The sequence below is a fragment of the Oncorhynchus masou genome, chromosome 18 (assembly GCF_036934945.1).
Source record: "Oncorhynchus masou masou isolate Uvic2021 chromosome 18, UVic_Omas_1.1, whole genome shotgun sequence".
NCBI classification, from domain to species: Eukaryota; Metazoa; Chordata; class Actinopteri; order Salmoniformes; family Salmonidae; genus Oncorhynchus; species Oncorhynchus masou.
This window is the reverse complement of record NC_088229.1, coordinates 65,348,776-65,372,323: the sequence shown is the minus strand read 5'-3', so window position 1 is coordinate 65,372,323 and position 23,548 is coordinate 65,348,776. Positions and strand designations below refer to the sequence as shown.

Below are 23,548 nucleotides of genomic sequence, written 5' to 3'. Positions count from 1 at the left end.
AACAAGACACAGTGTCACACATACGGCCCCTGGAACAAGACACAGTGTCACACATACGGCCCCTGGAACAAGACACAGTATCACACATATGGCCCCTGGAACAAGACACAGTATCACACACCCCTGGAACAAGACACAGTGTCACACATACGGCCCCTGGAACAAGACACAGTGTCACACATACGGCCCCTGGAACAAGACACAGTGTCACACATACGGCCCCTGGAACAAGACACAGTGTCACACATACGGCCCCTGGAACAAGACACAGTGTCACACATGGCCCCTGGAACAAGACACAGTATCACACACCCTTGGAACAAGACGCATTGTCACACATACGGCCCCTGGAACAAGACACAGTATCACACATACGGCCCCTGGAACAAGACACAGTGTCACACATACAACCCCTGGAACAAGACACAGTATCACACATACGGCCCCTGGAACAAGACACAGTATCACACATACGGCCCCTGGAACAAGACGCATTGTCACACATACGGCCCTTGGAACAAGACGCATTGTCACACATACGGCCCTTGGAACAAGACGCATTGTCACGCATACGGCCCCTGGAACAAGACGCAGGGTCACACATACGGCCCTTGGAACAAGACACAGTGTCACACATACGGCCCCTGGAACAAGACACAGTATCACACATATGGCCCCTGGAACAAGACACAGTGTCTGAAAAAGAGCACCACCATGTGGTGGTGGACTTTGATAGAGGTGGTGCTTTACATATGGATGCAACTGTCCCGGCGTCCCGGTCAGAGAACGTAAATGACCAGCGTCGTCCGGGTTTGGCCAGGGTAGGCCGTCATTGTAAATAAGAATTTGTTCTTAATTGACTTGCCTAGTTAAATAAAGGTTAGCTTAAATAAATTACAAATACAATCCACACTTTATTACCACACACCGGAAACACACACACACCAAACAGAAACACACACCAAACAGACACACACACACCAAACAGTCACACACACACAGCAAACAGGAATAGAGGAGGGAACTAGTGGAAGTGGAACTAGTGGTTGTGGTTCGTAGGTCAGTGATGCACGAACACTAGTGTGAGTTGGGAGAGTCCAGGGAGGACTGCAGGGGAAATGGTCTTTTGGAGTGCTGACGGACGATTGCCACTCACCAGGGGGACATCTCCAGGGGGTCTGATACAGTCTGCTCTGCTCACCCAACATAATATCATGGAAAACGTCATCTTGGCAAGTTTCTCGCAAAAAAAGGTCAAATATCACATTATCTGACGTTTTTCTTGATACATTGCAGTCAATGGGAAATGATGAGTGTCACAGGGCTGACGTTTTTGTCGTTTATCTCATGTCTGTCTCTTCTCACACTAACCTCCTCTTTATTCCCCCCTCATTCTCTTCTCTCCCCGTTCTTTCACCCTCTCCATCCTGCCATCACTCTACACCTTCTCTCCCTCCTCCTCCCTCCATTCTCTCTCGCTAATTCTTTCCCTCCCTTGACCTCCTCTCATCTCTCTCCTCTATCTCTCCCTCCTTCACCCTCTCCCTCTCTCTTGTCCCTTCTCTCTTGTCCCTTCTCTCTCCCTTCTCATCCCGTCCTTCACTCTCCCCTTCTCTCTCTCTCTCACTTATTACTCAGTCACATCAACCCTGTGACACTCATATTTTCCCATTGATTGCAATGTATTGAGAAAAACATCAGCTACTGTGACACTTGCCCTTTTTTCCAAAACGTGCCAGGATGAAGTTTCCAAACTGATAATGGGCTGTTTACTGTGGTCCTGCTGTAGGACTGACCGTAGGCACTGGTTCCTCTGAAGTCAAAAAAAATATTACACATCAGTTGTTAACACTATCAAAAATAAACCCGTTTTTATGAATTAGACTATTATAAATAAACTGAATGAAGATTTTATTCTTGGCCGTCATGTGTGAAGGAACGTTACTCGTATTCATAAATGAACCCCATGACAAACCCCTGCTATCTCGCACTAAAAAAAACTACAAAGTTACCCACGAGCAAAATGAGACAAACATAGATAAACTCTTACGTGATCGGTCTTCCCAGTGAATAGCCTTGACTGAGATTAACCATGACTGAGATTAACTCCGAGCCATGGCACAACGCTACGCGTAACCAACATGGTGTTAATATTGTTCATAAAAACACTTCCTGGGCATGTGAGAAGTGCTTCATGAATGCAAGTCATTCAGCTTAAACCTTGACTGATGCACACCTGACTGATGCACACAAGCATTTCACTACACCCGCAATAACATCTGCTAAATATGTGTATTTCATTTGATTTGAAATGATAAGCTGTATTAGTCAATTACAGCAAATAGAAGAAAGAGCTGGTTCTTGAAACACATACACGCTTATTTAAAAATATATATATTTAACCTTTCTTTAAGCAGGGAGTCACCATTGAGACCAGGGTCTCTTTGACAAGGGAGCCCCGCTTGACGTAATTCAATGAAATAACGATACATTATGCTTTTGCATGGACGCAATCAAATGGTAAAGGATCAGTAACAGCTGAGTGAATACTTCACCTAGCTCACACTCTGTCTAATATTCAATGACATTTCAAGATAGCAACAGTCAAAAGCAGAAACATTTCTATTATAACCTGGATGGTTCGAGCCCTGAATGCTGATTGGCTGACAGCCGTGGTATGACAAAACATTTATTTGTACTGCTATAATTACATTGGTAACCAGTTTATAATAGCAATAAGGTACGAGGGTGTGTGGTATATGACCAATATACCACAGCATTGCGTAGTGCCTAAGAACAGTCCTTAGCCGTGGTATATTGGCCCTATACCAGCCCCCCCGTGCTTTATTGCTTAAGTATGGTACTGAATGACATTCAGTGCTTTCAGAAAGGATTTAAACTACTTAACGTATTCCACATATTGTTGTGTTACAGGCTGAAATCAAGAGGTATTGAATATCTTTTTTTCTCACCCATCTACACACAATGACCCATAATGACAGTGAAAACATGTTTAGACATTTTAGCAAATTTATTGCGTATGGAATACAGGAATATCAAATGTACATAAGTATTTAAACACGTGAGTCAATACTTTGTAGAAGCACCTTTGGCGGCGATTACAGCTTTGAATTATCTTGGGTATGTCTATCAGCATTGCACATCTGAATTTGGGAATTTCTCCCATTCAGATTGATTTTGTCAAAGCTCTGTTAAGTTATATGGGGAGCAGTGGTGAACAGCAATCTTCAAGTCTTTCCACAGATTTTCAATGGGATTCAAGTCTGGGCTTTGGCTGGGCCACTCAAGGACTTTCACATTCTTGCTCTGAAGCCAGTCCAGCGTTGCTTTGGCTGTATGCTTGGGGTCATTGTCCTGTTAGAACTGATATCTTCACCTCAGTCTAAGGTCGTTGGCACTCTGAAGCAGGTTCTCATTAAGGATTTGCCTGTATTTGGCTCCATTCATTGTTTCCTCTATCCTTACCAGTCTCCCAGTCCATTCTGCTGAAAAGCATCCCCATAGCATGATGCTGCCACTACCATGCTTCATGGTAGAGATGGTTAGACGGGTGATGAGCTGTGACGGGTTCTCTCCAGACATAGCTTTTTGCATTCAGGCAAAAGAGTTTCATTTTTGTCTCATCAGACCATAGAATATTTTGCCTTATGCTCTGAGTCTTTCACATGCCTTTATTCAAACTCCAGGCATGTTCCTTTTTCTCAGGAGTGGCTTTGCCATTCTCCCATAAAGCCCAGATTGGTGAAGTGCTTCAAAGACTGTTGTCCAGCCAAGGAACTCTGTAGTTCTGTTCGAGTGGTCATTGGGTTCTTGGTCACCTCCCTGATCAAGGTCATTTTTTCCCGGTTGCTCAGTTTGGTCGGATGGTCAGCTCTAGGCAGACTCTGGGTAGTTCCATATTTTTTACATTTCCCAATGATGGAGTCCACTATGCTTTTGCCTTTCAACACTCAAGTAATTGTTTTATACTCTTCCCCAAATATATGCCTCATCACAATTATTTCTCGGTGATCTACAGACAGTTCCTTGTACTTCATGCTATAGTTTCTGCCCTGACATGCAGTGTCAACTGTGGGACCTTATATAGACAGGTATGATTCTTTCTAAATCATGTCCAAACAATTGAATTGGCCACCAATCAAGTTATATTGACATCAAGGATGTTCAAAGGAAATTGGATGCACCAAATCTCAATTTGGGGTGTGAATACTTACACTACTGGTCAAAAGTTTCAGAACACCTACTCATTCAAGGGTTTTTCTTCATTTTTACTGATTTCTACATTGTAGAACACTAGTGAAGACGTCAAAACTATGACATAACACACATAGAATTATGTAGTAACCAAAAAGTGTTAAACAAATCAAAATATATTATATTTCAAATAGCCACCCTTTGCCTTGATGACAGCTTTGCACACTCTTGATATTCTCTCAACCAGCTTCACCTGGAATGCTTTTCCAACAGTCTTGAATGAAAATGGCGCCGGAGGAGATGGCCGCCATTTTACGGTCTCCTAACCAATTGTGTTATTATGTGGGGGTTTTCGCGTCATTTGTAAATTATTTTGTACATAATGTTTCTGCAACCGTATCTTACGGAAGAAAAGAGCTTCTGGATATCAGTACAGCGATCACTCACCTCGGATTAGACAAAGATTTCTTCAACAACAACAACAACAAGCAGGACTCACAAGATATTCTCCAAACACCCCACAGGACAGACATCTCAATTATTCGCAAAAGGAAGCGACGCAGAGGACCCAGATGCCTCCTCCGGACTCGCAGAAGGCAACTAGGAAAGCTGCCGTTACCGTCAATATTACTCGCCAACGTGCAATCATTGGACAATAAACTAGACGAGGTACGATCATGAATATCCTACCAACGGGACATCAAAAAGTGTAATATCCTATGCTTCACGGAATCGTGGCTGAATAACGACATGGATATTCAGCTAGCGGGATACACGCTTCACCGGCAGGATAGAACAGGAGGGGGGGGGGGGGTCTGTGCATATTTGTAAACAACAGCTGGTGCACGAAATCTAAGGAAGTCTCTAGATTTTGCTCACCTGGAGTAGTGTATATTGTCATAAACTGCAGGCCACACTACTTGCCTAGAGAGTTCTCAGCTATACTTTTCGTGGCTGTTTATTTACCACCACAGACAGATGCTGGCACTAAGACCACGCTCAGTCAGCTGTATAAGGAAATAAGCAAACAGGAAACCACTCACCCAGAGGTGGCGCTCCTAGTGGCTGGAGAATTTAATGCAGGGAAACTTAAATCAGTTCTACCAAATCTCTATCAACATGTTAAATGTGCAACCAGAGGGAAGAAATTCTAGATCACCTGTACTCCACACACAGAGACGAGTACAAAGCTCTCCCTCGCCCTCCATTTGGTAAATCCGACCACAACTGATGTGGCAGGGCTTGCAAACTATTACAGACTACAAAGGGAAGTACAGCCACGAGCTGCCCAGTGACACAAGCCTACCAGACGAGCTAAATCACTTCTATGCTCGCTTCGAGGCAAGTAACACTGAGGCATGCATGAGAGCATCAGCTGTTCCAGACGACTGTGTGATCGCACTCTCCGTAGCCGACGTGAGTAAGACCTTTAAACAGGTCAACATACACAAGGGTGTGGGGCCAGACGGATTACCAGGACGTGTGCTGACCAACTGGCAGGTGTCTTCACTGACATTTTCAACATGTCCCTGATTGAGTCTGTAATACCAACATGCTTCAAGCAGACCACCATAGTCCCTGTGCCCAAGAACATGAAGGCAACCTGCCTAAATGACTACAGACCCGTAGCACTCAAGTCCGTAGCCATGAAGTGCTTTGAAAGGCTGGTAATGGCTCACATCAACAACATTATCACAGAAACCCTAGACCCACTCCAATTTGCATACCACCCAAACAGATCCACAGATGATGCAATCTCTATTGCACTCCACACTGCCCTTTCCCACCTGGACAAAAGGAACACCTATGTGAGAATGCTGTTCATTGACTACAGCTCAGCGTTCAACACCATAGTACCCTCAAAGCTCATCAATCATCACCAAGCTAAGGATTCTGGGACTAAACACCTCCCTTAACGAAACCTACATGTACATACCACCTAAATGGCCCGACCAATCAGTGCTCCCGCACATTGGTTGACCGGGCTATCTGCATTGTGTCCCACCACCCGCCAACCCCTCTTTTTACGCTTCTGCTACTCTCTGTTCATCATATATGCATAGTCACTTTAATGAAACCTACATGTACATACTACCTCAATAAGCCTGACTAGCTGGTGTCTGTATATAGCCTTGCTACTCTTTTTTCAAATGTCTTTTTACTGTTGTTTTATTTCTTTACTTACCTACACACACACACGCACACCTTTTTTTTCTCACACCATTGGTTAGAGTAAGTAAGCATTTCACTGTTAAATACCTGTTGTATTCGGCGCACATGACAAATAAACTTTGATTTGATTTGAAGGAGTTCCCACATATGCTGAGCACTTGTTGTCTGCTTTTCCTTCACTCTACAGTCCGACTCATCCCAAACCATCTCAAATTGGTTGAGGTCAGGGGATTGTGGAGGCCAGGTCATCTGATGCAACACTCCATCACTCTCCTTCTTGGTAAAATATACCTTACACAGCCTGGAGCTGTGTTGGGTCATGGTACTGTTGAAAAAACAAATGATAGTCCCACTAAGCCAAACCAGATGGGATGGAGTATAGCTGCAGAATGCTGTGGTAGCCATGCTGGTTAAGTGTGCCTTGAATTATAAATTCATCACAGACAGTGTCACCAGCAAAGCACCCACACACCATCACACCTCTTCCTCCATGCTTTACGGTGGGAAATACACATGCGGAGACATGGCAGTTGGACATGGCAGTTGGAACCAAAAAATATCAGATTTGGACTCCAGACCAAAGGACCGATTTCCACCAGTCTAATGTCCATTGCTCGTGTTCTTGTCAAGTCTCTTCTTATTGGTGTCCTTTAGTAGTGGTTTCTTTGCAGCAATTCCACCATGAAGGCCTGATTCACAGTCTCCTCTGAACAGTTGATGTTGAGATTTGTCAGATACTTGAACTGTGAAGCATTTATTTGGGCTGTAATTTCTGAAGCTGGTGACTAACTTATCCTCTGCAGCAGAGTTAACTCTGTGTCTTCCATTCCTGTGGTGGTCCTCGTGAGAGCCAATTTAATCATAGTGCTTGATGGTTTTTGCAACTGCACTTGAAGAAACTTTCGAAGTTCTTAAAATGTTCCGTATTGACTGCCCTTCATGGCTTAAAGTAATGATGGACTGTCGTTTTGCTTTGCTTATTTGAGCTGTTCTTGCCATAATATGGACTTGGTCTTTTTCCAAATAGTCATATATTCTGTATACCCCCTTACCTTGTCACAACATAACCGATTGGCTCAAATGCATTAAGAAGGAAAGAAATTCCACAAATTAACTTAAGGCCTACCTGTTTATTGAAATTACAACCTCATGAAGCTGGTTGAGAGAACGCCAAGAGTGTGCGAATCTGTCATCAAGGTAAAGGGTGGCTATTTGAAGAATCTGTTTTAATTTTTTTGGTTCCTACATGATTCCATGTGTTATTTCATAGTTTTGATGTCTTCACTATTATTCTACAATGTAGAAAAAAAGTCTAAATAAAAAACCCTTGAATGAGTAGGTGTTCTAAAATGTTTGACCGGTAGTGTATGTAAATTAGATATTTTTGTATTTCATCTTCACAAAATTTGCAAACATTTCTAAAAACATGTTTTCACTTTGTAATTATGGCAGGATTGTGTGTGTAGGTGGGTGAGAGTTTAATTTAATTCATTTTGAATTCAGGCTGAAACAACAAAATGGGGAATAAGTCAAGGGGTGTGAATACTTTCTGAAGACACTAACTGCAGAGCATAATGGTTGGTGGACATGGAGTTGGAAATGCCATTACCCATACAGGTGAATTATCTTACATTTGATCACCATGTTGCAGGAGAACTTCCAATGCAGGAAGTGAAAAACTTGTAGCGTATGAGGTTTAAACAAGCTTCAGAAGTTTGTCATTTCCACTGAAATTTCAGACTTGATTTTCCCCTCACGAAAAATGTACTGTATCAACCTCAACAAAAATGTCTAATTATAATCCACATTTCATGTTACTGCAGGATTCTTTTAGACTGACTAGGTAATAGTGTACAGTCCTGGAACAAAGGCAACATGACTTGATCAGATATTGTTTTACAGCCTGTATTAAAAACAAACCAGCAGTACCATAAAATAAACCTCAGTCTTGTCCAAGGGTGGCTGTTAAGTTGCACACCTTTCAGATATCCCTTGGGAGTCATTTTCACTCCAAAGGTCATAGATATACAGTACCAGTCAAAAGTTTGGACACACCTACTCATTGAAGGGTTTTTCTTTATTTTTACATTGTAGAATAAAACAGTGAAGACATCAAAACTATGAAATGAAACATATGGAATCATGTAGTAACCAAAAATTGTTTCAAAAAAACAAAAACATGTATTTTATAGTTTAGATTATTCAAAGTAGCCACCCTTTGCCTTGAAGACAGCTTTGCACACTTTTGGCATTTTCTCAACCAGCTTTACCTGGAATGCTTTTCCAACAGTCATGAAGGAGTTCCCACATATGCTGAGCACTTGATGGCTGCTTTTGCTTTGCTCTGCGATCCAACTCATCCCAAACCATCTCAATTGGGTTGAGGTCAGGTGATTGTGGAGGCAGGTCATCTGATGCAGCACTCCATCACTCTCCATAGTCAAATAGCCCTTACACAGCCTGGAAGTGTGTTGGTCATTGTCCTTTTGAAAAACAACTGATAGTGGGATTAAGTGCAACCTGATGGAATGGCGTAGCGCTGCAGAATGCTGTGGTAGGAATGCTGGTTAAGTGTGCCTGGAATTCTAAATAAATCACTGACAGTGTCACCAACAAAGCACCCCCACACCTCCTCCATGCTTCATGGTGGGAACCACACATGCAGAGATCCTTCGTTCACCTACTCTGCGTCTCACAAAGACACAGCAGTGAATCTCAAATTTCGACTCATCAGATCAAAAGGACAGATTTCCATCGGTCTAATGTCATTGCTCGTGTTTCTAGGCCCAAGCAAGTCTCTTCTTCTCATTGGTGTCCTTTAATAGTGGTTTCTTTGCAGCAATTCAACCATGAAAGCCTGATTCACACAGTCTCCTCTGAACAGTTGATGTTGAGATATGTCGGTTACTTGAACTCTGAAGCATTTATTTTGGCAGCAATCTGAGGTGACTTGAACTCTGCAGCAGAGGGAACTCTGGGTCTTCCTTTCCTGTGGTGATCCTCATGAGAGCCAGTTTATCATAGCGCTTGATGGATGTTGCGACTGCACTTGAAACTTTAAAAGTTCTTGAAGTGTTCTGCATCGACTGACCTTCATGTCTTAAAGTAATGGACTTTCGTTGCTCTTTGCTTATTTGAGCTTCGCTTGCCATAATATGAACTTAGCCCTATCTGGTAAAATACCATCTTCTGTATTCCAACCCTACCGTGTCACAACACAACTGATTATCTCAAACGCATTAATAAGGGAAGAAATTCCACAATTTAACTTTTAACAAGGCAGACCTGTTACTTGAAATGACTACCTCACAAAGCTGGTTGAGAGAACGCCAAGACTGCGCAAAGCTGTCATGACCAAATTGTGTAGAGAAAGATCACTTCTCCAGTACATAAATAAAACAAAATAATCGCAGATTAAGGTGTGCTAAATATTATTTATTTCCTTTTGGATTAATTTCTTCCATGGTTACACCATAATCAGCTCTTCTCGTTGGTTGGTTAACACGACACTTCTGAGGTATACATATACATTGAGGAGAGGGGCATTTGGGTCAGTCATCAGTAAGCTGAGAAATTGTCAGGACCACTCAATAAAATCTTGCTTTTAACCTCCCTCTCCATCACACTAACCTAACCTTTGGGTCAAAGGACAGCCCAAACAATGCAGCTATTTGGCATAATAGGCAAGAAATGACATGGGAATCCAATATCCCAAGCAAAAACACAAGAAATTATCGATGTAATAAATAAATCAATGGAAAATAAGAAATGTTCTTTTTTTTTTAAGCAAACATGACTGACTTGGAAAGACACTGATATGGTTAAAAGAATTTCATGATTCTTTACATTCAGAAACAGGGAGAAAATGTCATGGAGTCGTAATTGCTCAACTGTCTATGCTGTAATCGGTGATCAGCATCAGGTTCATTTAAACACCCTCCTATCTGTTAAAGTATAAATGCTGTTGTAGCACTTTAAAAACGGTCATTCAAGTCAACATTAATGAGGACACTGATACACTTACTGTACAATCACAACAAGAAAGGCACTGAGGAATATTGTTACTAATTTATTTTCTCCTTTTTGCTATAGTCTCCTAACTGTAAAAATGTAAAGCATTAATTTGAATAAACCTGTTATATGCTTAGAAAATAGTTTACACCTTGGCGAAGCTTATTTTAGACAACTACAAAATGTAAGTCACTACAAAAAACGCCTCCTGCTTCACGACAGGTCAGTTCTCAAAGCTATTTTGAACCAAAACTCTGTAAAACATCTGAGCATGATAACACCAAACTTTTGGAACAGCCCAATCGCTGTGACAAACATGTTTATTTAATAACATTTCAGTAACCGGTTACAGAGGGAGATATTAGCCTTTAACTATAGATTTCCTGTTGCGAGCTGAAATAGATCTGGACCCACTTTTGAAATGCTTGCGATCCACCCACTGGAAACCATTACTTTCAGAGTAGCCTCGAGAGGATAGAATGATTGTTTTCCAATGTGACATCTTTTGGCTGAAACGATGGTTGTCACAGTACTAGCCAGTTGGACTGGAGTGCATGTTACAGGAGAACGTTAAAGGGAGCTGGAACAGCATCAAAGTTCGATAGATAGGGCATCTTCTTGTGATTAGATGTGGCACTTTAAAGAGTGTTGTTAAGAGACCCACCATCATGTCCTCCTGGGGGGGGTCACTTCCCACTGTCACGGGAACTGTGTGTCAATACGGCTGTACTTCACTTGACTCCATTGGGCCGGTGGCCATGACAGCGGCATCTGGTAGTTCCGAGGGACGATGCCTGTGACATTCTGTTCCAGGTACTGGAAAATTCGGTACCACCACACCCTTGAGAAAAAGTTGCTCTGCGATGATTCCTTCAGCACCTGTGTAACAAATTAAATGTTCATTGAACAACACCATGCCTTAAATTGTTGATACACATTGAACATGCAGGTAATACTAGTCTATTACAGGGTATTTACATTGGTTATTCCACTGGTAAGTGTGACCAAATATAGACTTACTTGCTGGTTGGCCATGGTGTGGTACCACCAGAATAGGCGTGTGGTGATGAAGTAAGCCACCACCACATCTATGGAGTAGTGGTCATGAGCCAAGAGAATGCAGAAGAGGCCTACAGCACATAGCAGCCAGCAGATCAAATGGTACCACCAGAACCGTTTTGGAGAGTCTGCGAGAAACACAGAAAATACCTTTAAGTCAATGTGACCAATCAGATGTATGCCTGTTGAGAGAACATACATCAGCTCCAACAGCTCGTAGTTTACCACAGACTGTCTCCTCCACTCCAAAAATAAACATCACAGACTTCACAAAGAGAGGCTATGCCGTAGTGTTGTGTAGCCTACTTACATTCTTTAATGAAGAGATAGCTGAGTGTCAGCATGACTGTGTGGCCACTGTAAAGGTAGTCCCCACACATGTGGTGCGAGCCAGTGATGGTGAGGCCTCCTCCTGCAATCATCTTCATGACTCGCCGCATTTGGGACTCCCAGTCCCCAAACAGCTACAACAGAATTTAAAAAATAAAACACCACAAAAGTATGTCAAGTTAGTGTGCTCCAGAAAGGCATAAAAACATCAAATCAGACTTATTCAACAGTAATACAGTAACAACCTGTGTGTCTGAAAGGGGATGTGTTAGCCTACTATTCAGTGCTTGAACAGTACTAACCCTATTCGCCAGTTAGAAGCTGATCATACATGATCAGACTAACTTGGAACAAGGCCTCCAGTCAGAAAGGCTGGCCCACAGCCAACTGCTTTCAACAGTTGGAAAGCTATCACTAATTTGGTTAATTCAGTTAGATTAAATAGGAAATGTGGCATTGTCAGAAATAGATGAGCCGGCAAATTTGGACTGATAACAAATGGTTTCCTCTAAGGGGATATCCTGGCCTATGGTGTGCTGAGGGGATGCAGATCCTGGCCTGGTTCACTAGTTCACTACTGTATGCCTCCCACTAACGAGAGGGCAGGAACACTCAAGAGGAACTGTAACGCCACACCCCTGCTTCATGACTGAACAGACCTGCTAAAAGTAGGGAGCATTGAGAAAAGTGGTTGTCACAGTAGTTGAACAAAGTGGTCATACGCAGTCAAATAAATGTTCACAGCCATCGAGTCTTAAGACCATATAAAATGTTGGCTACAGATAAATCATCAACTTAATGTGAGGGAATATATCAGCTTTTACTATAGCATGGCTGAGAAACTGCTGAAACAAATTGACAAATGCCATCTACTATCCTTAAAAACATGACCAACATGCCACAAAAAAAAGAAACCTTCAAGAGGCAAAAATCGTCTGTTGTCGTTTACCGTGAGAACATCTCGTTTTTAATTTTTTTTTTTATTTGCCTTTTAAAATCCTGCCTGCATTGGAAAATTGGGACCATAGGGGGTCAACAGCTGGAAAAATTATTTTGCTTTTCTCATCAGCCACATAAAAAAAAATGCTATTCTCAGAGCCTTCTCACTCAGCACTTTCAACATCGACCTCTGAGGTTCACAGACATGTTAAGACAAGCTACTAACTACACAGTCATTTCACTTAGTATGCTACAGGTAACTGCCAAAATAATGGAAACACTTGAGTAATTGAGGGATACAAAGTATATTGAAAGCAGGTGCTTCCACACAAGTCTGGTTCCTGTGTTAATAAAGCAATTAACAATCACATGATTAGGGTCATGTATAAATAAACATGCTTGGCAGGTCCTTGTTTTTGCTACCATAGCTATGCCCCCGTCCACTGGGTACGAGTGGTCACTGAATGGTTTGATGAGCATGAAAACGATGTAAACCATATGCCATGGCCGTCATCTCAACTGAACACTTATGGGAGATTCTGGAGAGGGGCTTGAGACAGCATTTTCCACCACCATCAACAACAAAAAATAACAAATTATGGAATTTAGTGGACCAATGGTGTTGCACCCATCCAATAGGGTTCCAGACACTAGCAGAATATATGCCAAGGCGCACTGAAGCTGTTCTGGCTTGTGGAGGCCCAACGCCCTATTAAGAAATTATGTTGGCATTTTCTTTATTTTGGCAGTTACCTGTATGTTTTTACAAAAATACAAAAAGTATATATTTCTCAGCCCATGGAGAAGTGGCAAGTACCTTAGGAGAGCACTTGAAATGCATTCCTGGCACAGGGAGTGTGGTTATGTACATGGTGATACACCTGTATAGGTACAGTGTGCCAACGATGAAGAAGAAACGTCGACCAACAATGGACCTGAGGGCGAGAAAGTAGTACATACAGAAACAAGACTTGCTGGAGCGCTTAATCAGCACATGGCAAAACATACTTTAACATGGAGTGGATCCTTCAATACGTTCCGGATGTTAGAATTCAAGTCGTTATCAAATGATTGTAACTTATCTTGTTCATTTACCTATATTTTAACAGTGTCAACTGTAGAAGCCACAGGCCGACCAGTATCATGCCGTTGATTTCGCATATGGAAAAAGCCCAGTCTACTCGGTCAAAAAAATCAAAGAACTTGTCTGGCAGGGGCGGAGTAGCCTCTTTGGGAGGCACGCGTTCGTGGACCACAGAGATAATGATGGTGGTGCAGACAAAGCAGACCATGGCGTAGATGCAAGCCACGCCAGTCTTCCCCCACTCTTCAGGGAACGGAGAGCGGTTGATCTCAGGCATGTGGATCTGAACCCGTTCCTTGTGAAACCCATTGATCAGACCGTTACTCTTGGGCTTGTTCCCATTTACCTCATTGATGACGGTCAATATGGAGTGTCCATTGGCATGCCCATTTTTATGTGCTTCAATGTGGTGCTCTATTCTGAGAGTCTCCAACTTGTCCAAAAGCTGTCTGCCTCTGTCCGAGGTGACAAGGACCAGAGGGGCCGTCTGGAAGTCCGCCTTGGAGAGCTGCAGGAGGCCCTGGCCGTCCAGGTGGAGGAAGGCCTCAGAGTATTCCTGCATTCCCTCATTGGTCAGCCACTGGCGCACGTCCTCAGTTGACCACTGGGCCACTTTCTTCATGTCAGTCCCCGTGCCGTACGAGTGGCAAACGGGGGCAGAAACTTGGGTGGAAGAGTCCAGAAGTGTTAGTGGTTCCGTCTAACAAACCCAGAGTCCTCCTCAGGTCACACTCATCATGTAGAAAGGACATTGGGTGCTGCCGACACCTGGAGTGTCCAGTCAGGCAAATCTAGAGGTTAATCCATCCTACCAAGGTTTGGGATTGAACTTGCTGTGACAATTTTGTCCTAAAATGGGAGAGAGAAAAAAAAAATCTTAAAACAATTCAAAACACATTTACAAGCATTCACACATTACTTTGACAAACTTTGTGTGTTACAAAGCCTATTATATGATGTATGTAATCTATTGAATCGTGTGATGACAAAGCAGATGTATTAATTGTAGAATAAAAAAAAAGATCCATCTATAAATGGTAAAAGTCCAATATTCATAATGTAGAGTGCATTAAAATCACCCATTCAACAGATTCTCTCACACACACGTTCAAAATTTTGGGGTTAAAATGCCCTCGTTTTTGAAAGAAAAGCACATTTTGTCCATTAAAATATCAAATTGATCATAAATACAGTGTAGACATTGTTAATGTTGTAAATGACTATTCTAGCTGGAAATGGCAGATTTTTTTTAGGCGTACAGAGGCCCATTATGAGCAACCATGACTCCTGTGTTCCAATGGCACGCTGTGTTAGCTAATCCAAATGTATCATTTTTACAAAGGCTAATTGATCATTAGAAAAACATTTTGCAATTATGTAATCACAGCTGAAAACTGTTCTGATTAAAGAAGCAATAAAACTGGCATTCTTTAGACTAGTTGAGTATCTGGAGCAGTAGTCCCACTGTTGACATAGGGACTACTGTTTTGCGGATACTATTTAATGAAGCCTCTCTAATGTACTCGTCCTCTTGCTCAGTTGTGCACCGGGGCCTCCTACTCTTTCTATTCTCATTAGATCCAGTTTGCTCTGTTCTGTGAAGGGACTAGCAGAGAGCGTTGTATGAGATTTTCAGTTTCAAGGCAATTTCTCACATGGAACAGCCTTCATTTCGCATAACAAGTACAGACTGACGAGTTTCAGAAGAAAGTTTTGTTTCTGGCCAATTTGCGCCTGTAATCGAACCCACAAATGATGATTCTCCTAATACTCAACTAGTCTTAAGGCCAGTTTTATTGCTTCTTTAAATCAGAACAAGTTTTCAGATAACCCTTTTGCAATTATGTTTTCCAATTATCAATTAGCCTTTTGAAATTATAATATTGGATTAGCTAACAACACGCCATTGGAACAAATGAGTGATGATTGCTGATAAATTGGCCTCTGTATGCCAATGTTGATAATCCTTATCATTTAAAAAAAACACACAAAAACACAGCAACAATGTATGCACTTTATTTCTGATCAATTGATGTTATTTTAATAAACAAAAAAAATGCTTTTCTTTCAAAAACAAGGACATTTCTAAGTGACCCCAAACGTTTTAATGGTAGCGTACACGCGCAAACACGTAAAGTACTCAAGTCAAACTTCTTTAGAGTCATACTTTAGTTTTTTGGGGCATCTGTACTTTACTATTTATATTTTACTACATTCACTACATTCCTAAAGAAAATTATGTACTTTTTACTCCAGAAATTATTAATTAATTAATTATTACATCAAAAAGTACTCATTACATTTGGAATGCTTAGCAGGAGAGGAAAATGGTCCAACTCCTACACATCAAGGGAACATACCAGGTCATTCCCACAGCCTTTGATCTGGCAGACACACGAGTCATTTGTAAATTATGTCGGAGCGTGCCCCTGGCTATCCGTAAATAAAAAATACAAACAGTTCCGTCTAGTTCGCTTAATAAGGAATGTCAAACTTTTACTTTTGATGCTTAAGTACCCTTAAAACCAAATAATTTTAGACTTTTACTCAAGTAGTATTTTACTGGGTGACTCAATGGAACATGACTCAAGTAAAAGTAAAGTAGCTTTCCTTTTACTCAAATATGACAATAGGGTACTTTTTCCCCCAACACTGTATACATACACACACACACGTAATATTGCAGACACACACACGTAATATTGCACACACACACACACACACGTAATATTGCACACACATACACACACGTAATATTGCACACACACACGTAATATTGCACACACATACACACGTAATATTGCACACGTAATATTGCACACACGTAATATTGCACACACGTAATATTGCACACACACACAGGACCGCAGAATTTCGACACAAGCAAGCGCGCTCTCGTTCAGGATACGAGACTGCTAATTTTAGGAAACAAAGCCTCAATTATCCGTTCAAATGCCAGCGAAAAGTGCTTTCAGGTGAGGAATTAGCCCACAGCTCAGTAAAACTGTTATTTCATAAAACACACCGCGTCTAAGACTTTGTAAGCATTTTGTTATTGCCGTATCAATACAGTATAATGGAGAAAGCAAATTCCGTGTTGAGAGTCGTATTCGTTTAAAATGTGTAGACTACATTATTGCAGGCTCTGGAATAATTGACAACAAAACGTGTTACCTTGTTGCTGCTGTGTCGCGGAATGAACAAATCCGGTTTGACAATAAACTACTCCTCATAAGAAATTCACCTACAGGCAAGTTGAGGCAACGTATGTGAAGCGCGGGTATGGGGAAACATCGAACATTCCAACAGTTTGCTCACAGGGTGGGGCACTGTTTACAAATCGGTCTTTGAGGGAGGGGGATGGTTGTTTATATTAGCACAAAAAGGCTTAAAAAGCCATAATTGTGCCACTTCTCCAGAAAATTACAAACTGAATAGAAGCCTCACTTGTTTTGTCGATGACACCCACATCATCTGTGATTTGTATTTAACTAGGTAAGTCAGTTAAGAACAAATTCTTATTTTCAATGACGGCCTAGTTAACTGCTTGTTCAGCTCGGGGATTTGAACTTGCAACCTTTCGGTTACAAGTCCAACACTCTAACCACTAGGCTACCCTGCCGCCCCATACATACACACAATAGCTCTGATAAAAAAAACTGACAGTAACAGAAAGGAAGCGCTACGGTGCCGCCCATAATCAATTAACCCCTCGATCACAACGATCGACCCGATTGTGTTCTGAGCCAAATGTAACAGCATCATTTGGATATGGGTGGAACAAAAGTTCAACATTCACCTTCTGCTACCATTTCTGTCAAGCCGTGTACACATACAGTTTGACGCACACGTTCGATAAGCCCAACATATTGTAGCGACCCGCACAGACAGCTGTGTGTTATGTCTTAGGCTAGGATGTGGTTGTGTTGTACTGACCAGTACCCGGTGTTCGCGGGGTCCGACATGTCAGTCAACCTGCTATCTGCCAATCACGGGAATGCCTGGAATGTTCTGATGCCGGGCATCCTGGTGGTTGGCGGAGTGGCGTGGAGGGGGGTTGGGCAGGGGGGTGAGCATTGGAAGTTAAGACCAGGTTCAGCCTTTATTCTCTCTCTCTTACGTCTGGGCTTCCCAAGAGAAGGTCACGGTTGGCTTATGGGTTATCTGTTATCTTTTTGGCGTGTGCTACGGCCCAAACAGTAGCCTGTGTAAAGTTGGTTTAATAAACCGTCAATTCGCAAACTCAAGCCTCTGTCTGGACAATTGTTCCTTTATGATCTAGTCAGGTCATTACATTGGTGTCAGAAGTAAAAACGTTGATACAAGTTAGCCAGCTAGCTAGCTGACTTATGTGGCTAGCTACCGTAGGTGAGAACGGGGTTGAAAATGCGTCGAGGGAATCCGAAAGTGAAGGTGGAGGTAGGGGACGATTATGGCCAAGGAGGTGCGTGTGAATGGACGTCGGGGGTTCTGTCTGAGGAGATCGCCAGGGCGTCGGAGCGCAGAGGCCGCTTGAGGGAGGACGTTAGAGCGATGGCGGCTGAAGCAGGCATGAGTGCTTCGTCGACTGTATTTCGCGCGGATTCTGGTGGGCGGACCGAAGTGGCGACGTCGACGCGGCGTGACGAGGAATCTGGGGCTCAGGATGTAAACAAACATGGCGGCGCCCAGTTCCCGGCTGCGTCCGTATCTGTTAAGACCCGAAGTATTCCGGTAAGGCGGATTGGGAAGCTTTTCATGCTCAGTTTGAACTGTTAGCTCATTTTAGGGGGTGGTCGGATGAAGAAAGGGCACTGCAGTTGGCTTTATGCCTCACGGATGAAGCTCTGGCCTGTTTGATATTGATTAGCCCCGAGGACAGGCATGATTATGGTGCTTTAGTGGGAGCACTGAGGAGGCGCTATGGACAGTGTGTACAGCCCGGGCTACTGCGCTCCGAACTGAGTAATAGACGCAGGCAGCCTGGAGAGCCTCTACGGGTGCTAGCTAATGACATTGAGAGCCTCTCTCGGCGGGCATATGCTCACATGCCCCCCTCCGTGCAGAGCGAGCTAGCACGGGACCAGTTCATACGGGCGCTCTCTCCTACGGAGCTGCGCATACAGACCCAGCTGGCTCATCCTGAGTCATTGCAGACAGCCTTGGAGATGGCTTTGGAGAGGGAGCTGGTGTGGGCTGGGGCTTCAGCTGGGGCTTTGGTGGGGGTGCAGGGAGACACACCCTCTGTGCGAGCTGGGGGCAGAGCAGCCCGGAGCCGGAAAAGCCTGCTTGGGTGGCCGAAATGACAAAACTCATTCGGGCTGTGTCGCTACAGGCGGCACGAAACACAAGCCCTGGTCCCAGGGTCTGCTGGGGTTGTGGCCAGCCAGGCCATCTGCGCCGAGATTGCCCCATGTCCCCCAGAGCTCAGGGAAACGGCTCGGGGTCCGCATAGACCGGGTAGTGCGGACCCCTGGCTTTCTATCCCAACCACCATCATCTTCAGGAGGAGCCCACCTGCACAGACGGGGAAGCAAGGCTCCACTTCCCCCAGAAGCAGACGAGGGCAAGCGGATGGAGCCTGTTGTTGTGGTGGGCCGGACCTGTGTTGGGGACTTTTGTCATGTCCCTGTCACTGTGGAGGGGGTGCCCTGCTCCGCCCTGGTGGACACTGGGTCCACAGTAACCCTGGTGAGGCCAGATATTGTGCCAGGTTGGACTCAGTGTGAGCCTACAACTGTGCAGCTCCGCACAGTCACAGGTGAGCTGGCACCCATGAAAGGGAAGGGAATAATGACTCTGACAGTAGGGGGCAGGACTGTGCGTCATCCTGTGTGGGTGGCGGCTGTGCAGGACCCTTGTATCCTGGGGTTGGACTTTCTTAGGAGCACAGGCTGCCAGTTAGACCTAAATAGGGGCACACTGAGCTTCCAGGGAGGGACGGAAGTCACCATGGCCCCCTAATGTCACATTCACTCAACCCAACAAACCCTTTACTCCAACAGTTAAAGCAGCAGAGACTCATGGCTGCGCCCCCTCCCCCACAGCTGTGTGTGACTTTTCCCCAGTCCCCCTGTCACCTACGGCGGTGTGTTACATTCCCCCAGCTACCTCCATGACACAGCCCTCTGTGAGCCCGGGCCGCAACCCCCCAGCCCAGCTACCCCAGATGGGAGAGGAGAGGACACTGTCTGCAGTGAGGGAGATATGGGGGAGGAACTGTGTTGGTCTTGACCCCGAGCAGCAGGAACGGTTGTGGCAGTTGCTGTTTGAATTCAGAGACAGTTTTGCGTTGAGTGAGGGAGAGGTGGGTCAGACTCATCTGGTGCAGCATGAGATCGACACAGGTGATGCTCGACCCATCAAGATGCGTCCCCGCCGTATCCCGCTGGCACGCCAGGAGGCGGCAGACAAGGCTGTGTTGGAGATGCAGCGGGCAGACTTCATTGAGCCCTCAGACAGCCCCTGGGCGGCGCCAGTCGTCATGGTTCCGAAGAAGGGGGGCAAGCTGAGGTTCTGTGCGGACTACAGGCGGCTGAATGAGGTAACCAGGAAGGACTCATACCCCATACCACGTATCGATGAGTCGCTGGACCTGGTTAGGGGGTCCTCCTGGTTCTCCTCACTAGACCTCCGAAGTGGCTACTGGCAGGTGCCCCTCTCCCCAGAGGCCAGAGCCAAAACTGCGTTCTCCACTAACAGAGGACACTGGCAGTTCAAGGTCCTGTGCTTTGGCCTGTGCAACGCTCCAGCTACTTTTGAGCGTTTGATGGACAGGGTGCTGGATGGCATCCCCGACAGCAGTGTCTGGTATACCTCGATGACATCCTGGCCCATGGCAGCTCCTTCCAGTCAGCCCTGGAGGCGCTACGGCGTGTGCTGGAGAGGGTGGCTGCCGCAGGTCTGAAGCTCCACCCCGAGAAGTGCCACTTCATGAGGAGAGAGGTGTCCTTCTTGGGCCACCGAGTGGGGAAGGAGGGGATCAGCACCATGGAGGACAAGGTAGGGGCTGTCAGAGACTGGCCCACCCCCACCGACCAGCGTCAGCTGAAGAGCTTCCTGGGCCTGGCCTCGTACTACAGGAGGTTTGTACGGGGCTTCTCAAGCGTTGCTGCTCCACTGAACCGCCTGCTGCCGAAGGACAAGGCTTTCACTTGGACAGTGGAGTGTGAGGAGGCGTTCAACACCCTCAAACGTGCACTGATCGAGGCCCCCGTGCTCGCCCCCTGACCTCACCTTGCCCTTTATCCTGGACACAGACGCGAGCAATGTGGGCATGGGTGGGGTGCTGGCCCAGGTGGGGCCAGAGGGGAGAGAGTGGTGGCGTACTTCAGCAAAACATTTGACAAACATGAGCGCCGCTACTGTGTCACCCGGCGGGAGCTCTTGGCTGTTGTGGCTTCCGTCAAACACTTCAAGTACTACCTGGGTGGTCTGCCCTTTACTGTAAGGACTGACCACTCTGCTCTCCAGTGGCTCATGTCTTTCAGAGAGCCAGAGGGGCAGGTGGCACGCTGGTTGGAGGAGCTTCAGCCGTATGACTTCACGGTGGTGCACAGGGCAGGGGCACGCCACTCCAACGCCGACGCCATGTCCCGTCGGCCCTGTACTGCAGACGGCTGCCGCCACTGTGAACGGAGAGAGGGACGGGAGAGAGAGCTGCGGGCAGAGGAGGGTGTCTGTGCCACAGTGTGTCGGGCGAGCGGGCCTGTCTGCTGCGAGCTGCAGACTGTCGACGTGGCTGAATGGCGGCAGCAGCAGGGACGGGACACAGACCTACAGCCAGTGCTACAGTGGGTAGAGGTGCAGGTGAGGCCACCATGGGAAGAGGTGACAGCGCTCTCACTCGCGACCAAAGGGTTGTGGTCGAAGTTTGAGAGACTGCGGCTGGCTGATGGCGTGCTACAGCGGGCATGGAAGGAGTCAGCTACGGGAGAGGAGAGGTGGCAGGTGGTGGTCCCAAAAGCATTGCGGGAGGCTGTGCTCCAGAGTACTCATGGGGGGTGGGGACTGGACACTTTGGGGTCACAAAAACACTGCGCCGTCTCCGTCAGGGCTTCTACTGGGGGCAGCACAAGAGGGATGTGGAGGACTTTTGTCGCCGCTGTGACAACTGCACAGCGAGAAAGGGCCCCCAGGCCGCTCTCATGCTCAGCTCCAACAGTTCCCAGTGGGGGCTCCCATGGAGAGGGTGGGAGTGGATGTAGTTGGGCCGTTCCCCACCACAGACAGTGGAAACCGCTGGGTGCTCACGGCCATGGACTATTTCACAAAATGGCCCGAGGCCTATGCTCTGCCTGACCAGGAGGCAGAGACCATCGTCGACGCCCTGACAGCGGGGATGTTCAGCAGGTTTGGAGCTGCAGAGTCCATCCACAGCGACCAAGGCAGAAACTTTGAGTCCCGTGTGTTCGCCACCATGTGTGAGAGGCTGGGTATGCACAAGACCCGCACTACTCCTCTCCATCCTCAAAGTGATGGCCTTGTGGAGCGCTTCAACAAAACGCTTGGACAGCAGCTGGCCATCGTCTCTTCCAAACACCAGCGTGACTGGGACAAGCACCTGCCTATGGTCCTCATGGCATGCCGCTCCGCTGTCCAAGACTCCACCTCCTGCACGCCTGCCCTCCTCATGCTGGGGGAGAGATCCGCACCCCTGCGGAGATGGCGTTTGGTCGGCCCCTGGATAGCCCTCATGTTCCTCCGGGGCCGGAGTATGCCCGGAGACTCCAGGACCGCCTGGAGACAGCCCACACCTTCGCCAGAGAGCAGCTGGTGAATGCAGGTGTGAGGCAGAAAGGAACTATGACGTGCACACCCGGGGAAGGCACTTTGTGGCTGGGGAGCTGGTCTGGGTCTACAGCCCCCTAAGGAAAAAAGGCAGATGCCCCAAGTTGGACAGTCACTGGGTGGGACCCTGCAGTGTCCTGGAGAGGGTAGGGGAGGTTGTGTACCGGGTGCAGCTTCCTCCCAGGGGGAGAAAGGTGGCACTGCACCGGGACAGGTTAGCCCCATACAGAGGGGCCTCTTTTCCCCAAACCCCAGGAACCCCCACAATTCCCCTCTCTGGCAATGACATTCTCCAGGCACCCACCCTCAGGTGCCGCAGACAAGGCTCCAGACAGCCCACTCCCCTGTTTCCCCCTGTGTCACCGCGTGGTTCCCCAGAGCCACGGACTGTATTACCCGTTCCCGCTTCCTTGTCCCCCATATCCCTGCCTTCATCCCCTGGTTCCCAGGGGGCACTCTGCGACCATCACGGCCACGCAGGCAAAGGAGACCTCCGGGTCGCTTCAGAGACTTTGTTTGTTCCCTCGGGGACGGGACTTTGTGGTGGGGGCTGTGTAGCGACCCGCACAGACAGCTGTGTGTTATGTCTTAGGCTAGGATGTGGTTGTGTTATACTGACCAGTACCCGGTGTTCGCGGGGTCCGACATGTCAGTCAACCTGCTATCTGCCAATCACGGGAATGCCTGGAATGTTCTGATGCCGGGCATCCTGGTGGTTGGCGGAGTGGCGTGGAGGGGTTGGGCAGGGGGTGAGCATTGGAAGTTAAGACCAGGTTCAGCCTTTATTCTCTCTCTCTTACGTCTGGGCTTCCCAAGAGAAGGTCACGGTTGGCTTATGGGTTATCTGTTATCTTTTGGCGTGTGCTACGGCCCAAACAGTAGCCTGTGTAAAGTTGGTTTAATAAACCGTCAATTCGCAAACTCAAGCCTCTGTCTGGACAATTGTTCCTTTATGATCTAGTCAGGTCA

General features: G+C 46.0%; 1 protein-coding gene across 4 annotated transcripts in view; it reads right to left on the bottom strand.

The window, feature by feature from the left end:
• Positions 1-8,445: 8,445 nt before the first annotated feature.
• Positions 8,446-23,548, bottom strand: part of LOC135505141 (phosphatidylcholine:ceramide cholinephosphotransferase 1-like) — a 51,365-nt gene continuing 36,262 nt past the window's right edge. For 3 of the 4 annotated variants that reach the window (XM_064924262.1, XM_064924261.1, XM_064924264.1), the window contains exons 2-6: positions 13,822-14,659; positions 13,544-13,661; positions 11,768-11,921; positions 11,419-11,585; positions 8,446-11,277 (exon numbers count right to left, since the gene is read on the bottom strand). In XM_064924262.1, the coding sequence (XP_064780334.1) occupies positions 11,098-11,277; positions 11,419-11,585; positions 11,768-11,921; positions 13,544-13,661; positions 13,822-14,432 (1,230 nt within the window). In that variant the 5' untranslated portion in view covers positions 14,433-14,659 and the 3' untranslated portion in view covers positions 8,446-11,097. Of the gene's footprint in view, positions 11,278-11,418; positions 11,586-11,767; positions 11,922-13,543; positions 13,662-13,821; positions 14,660-16,984; positions 17,118-23,548 lie in introns of those variants that run through there. The other variant, XM_064924263.1, reaches the window with a different exon arrangement.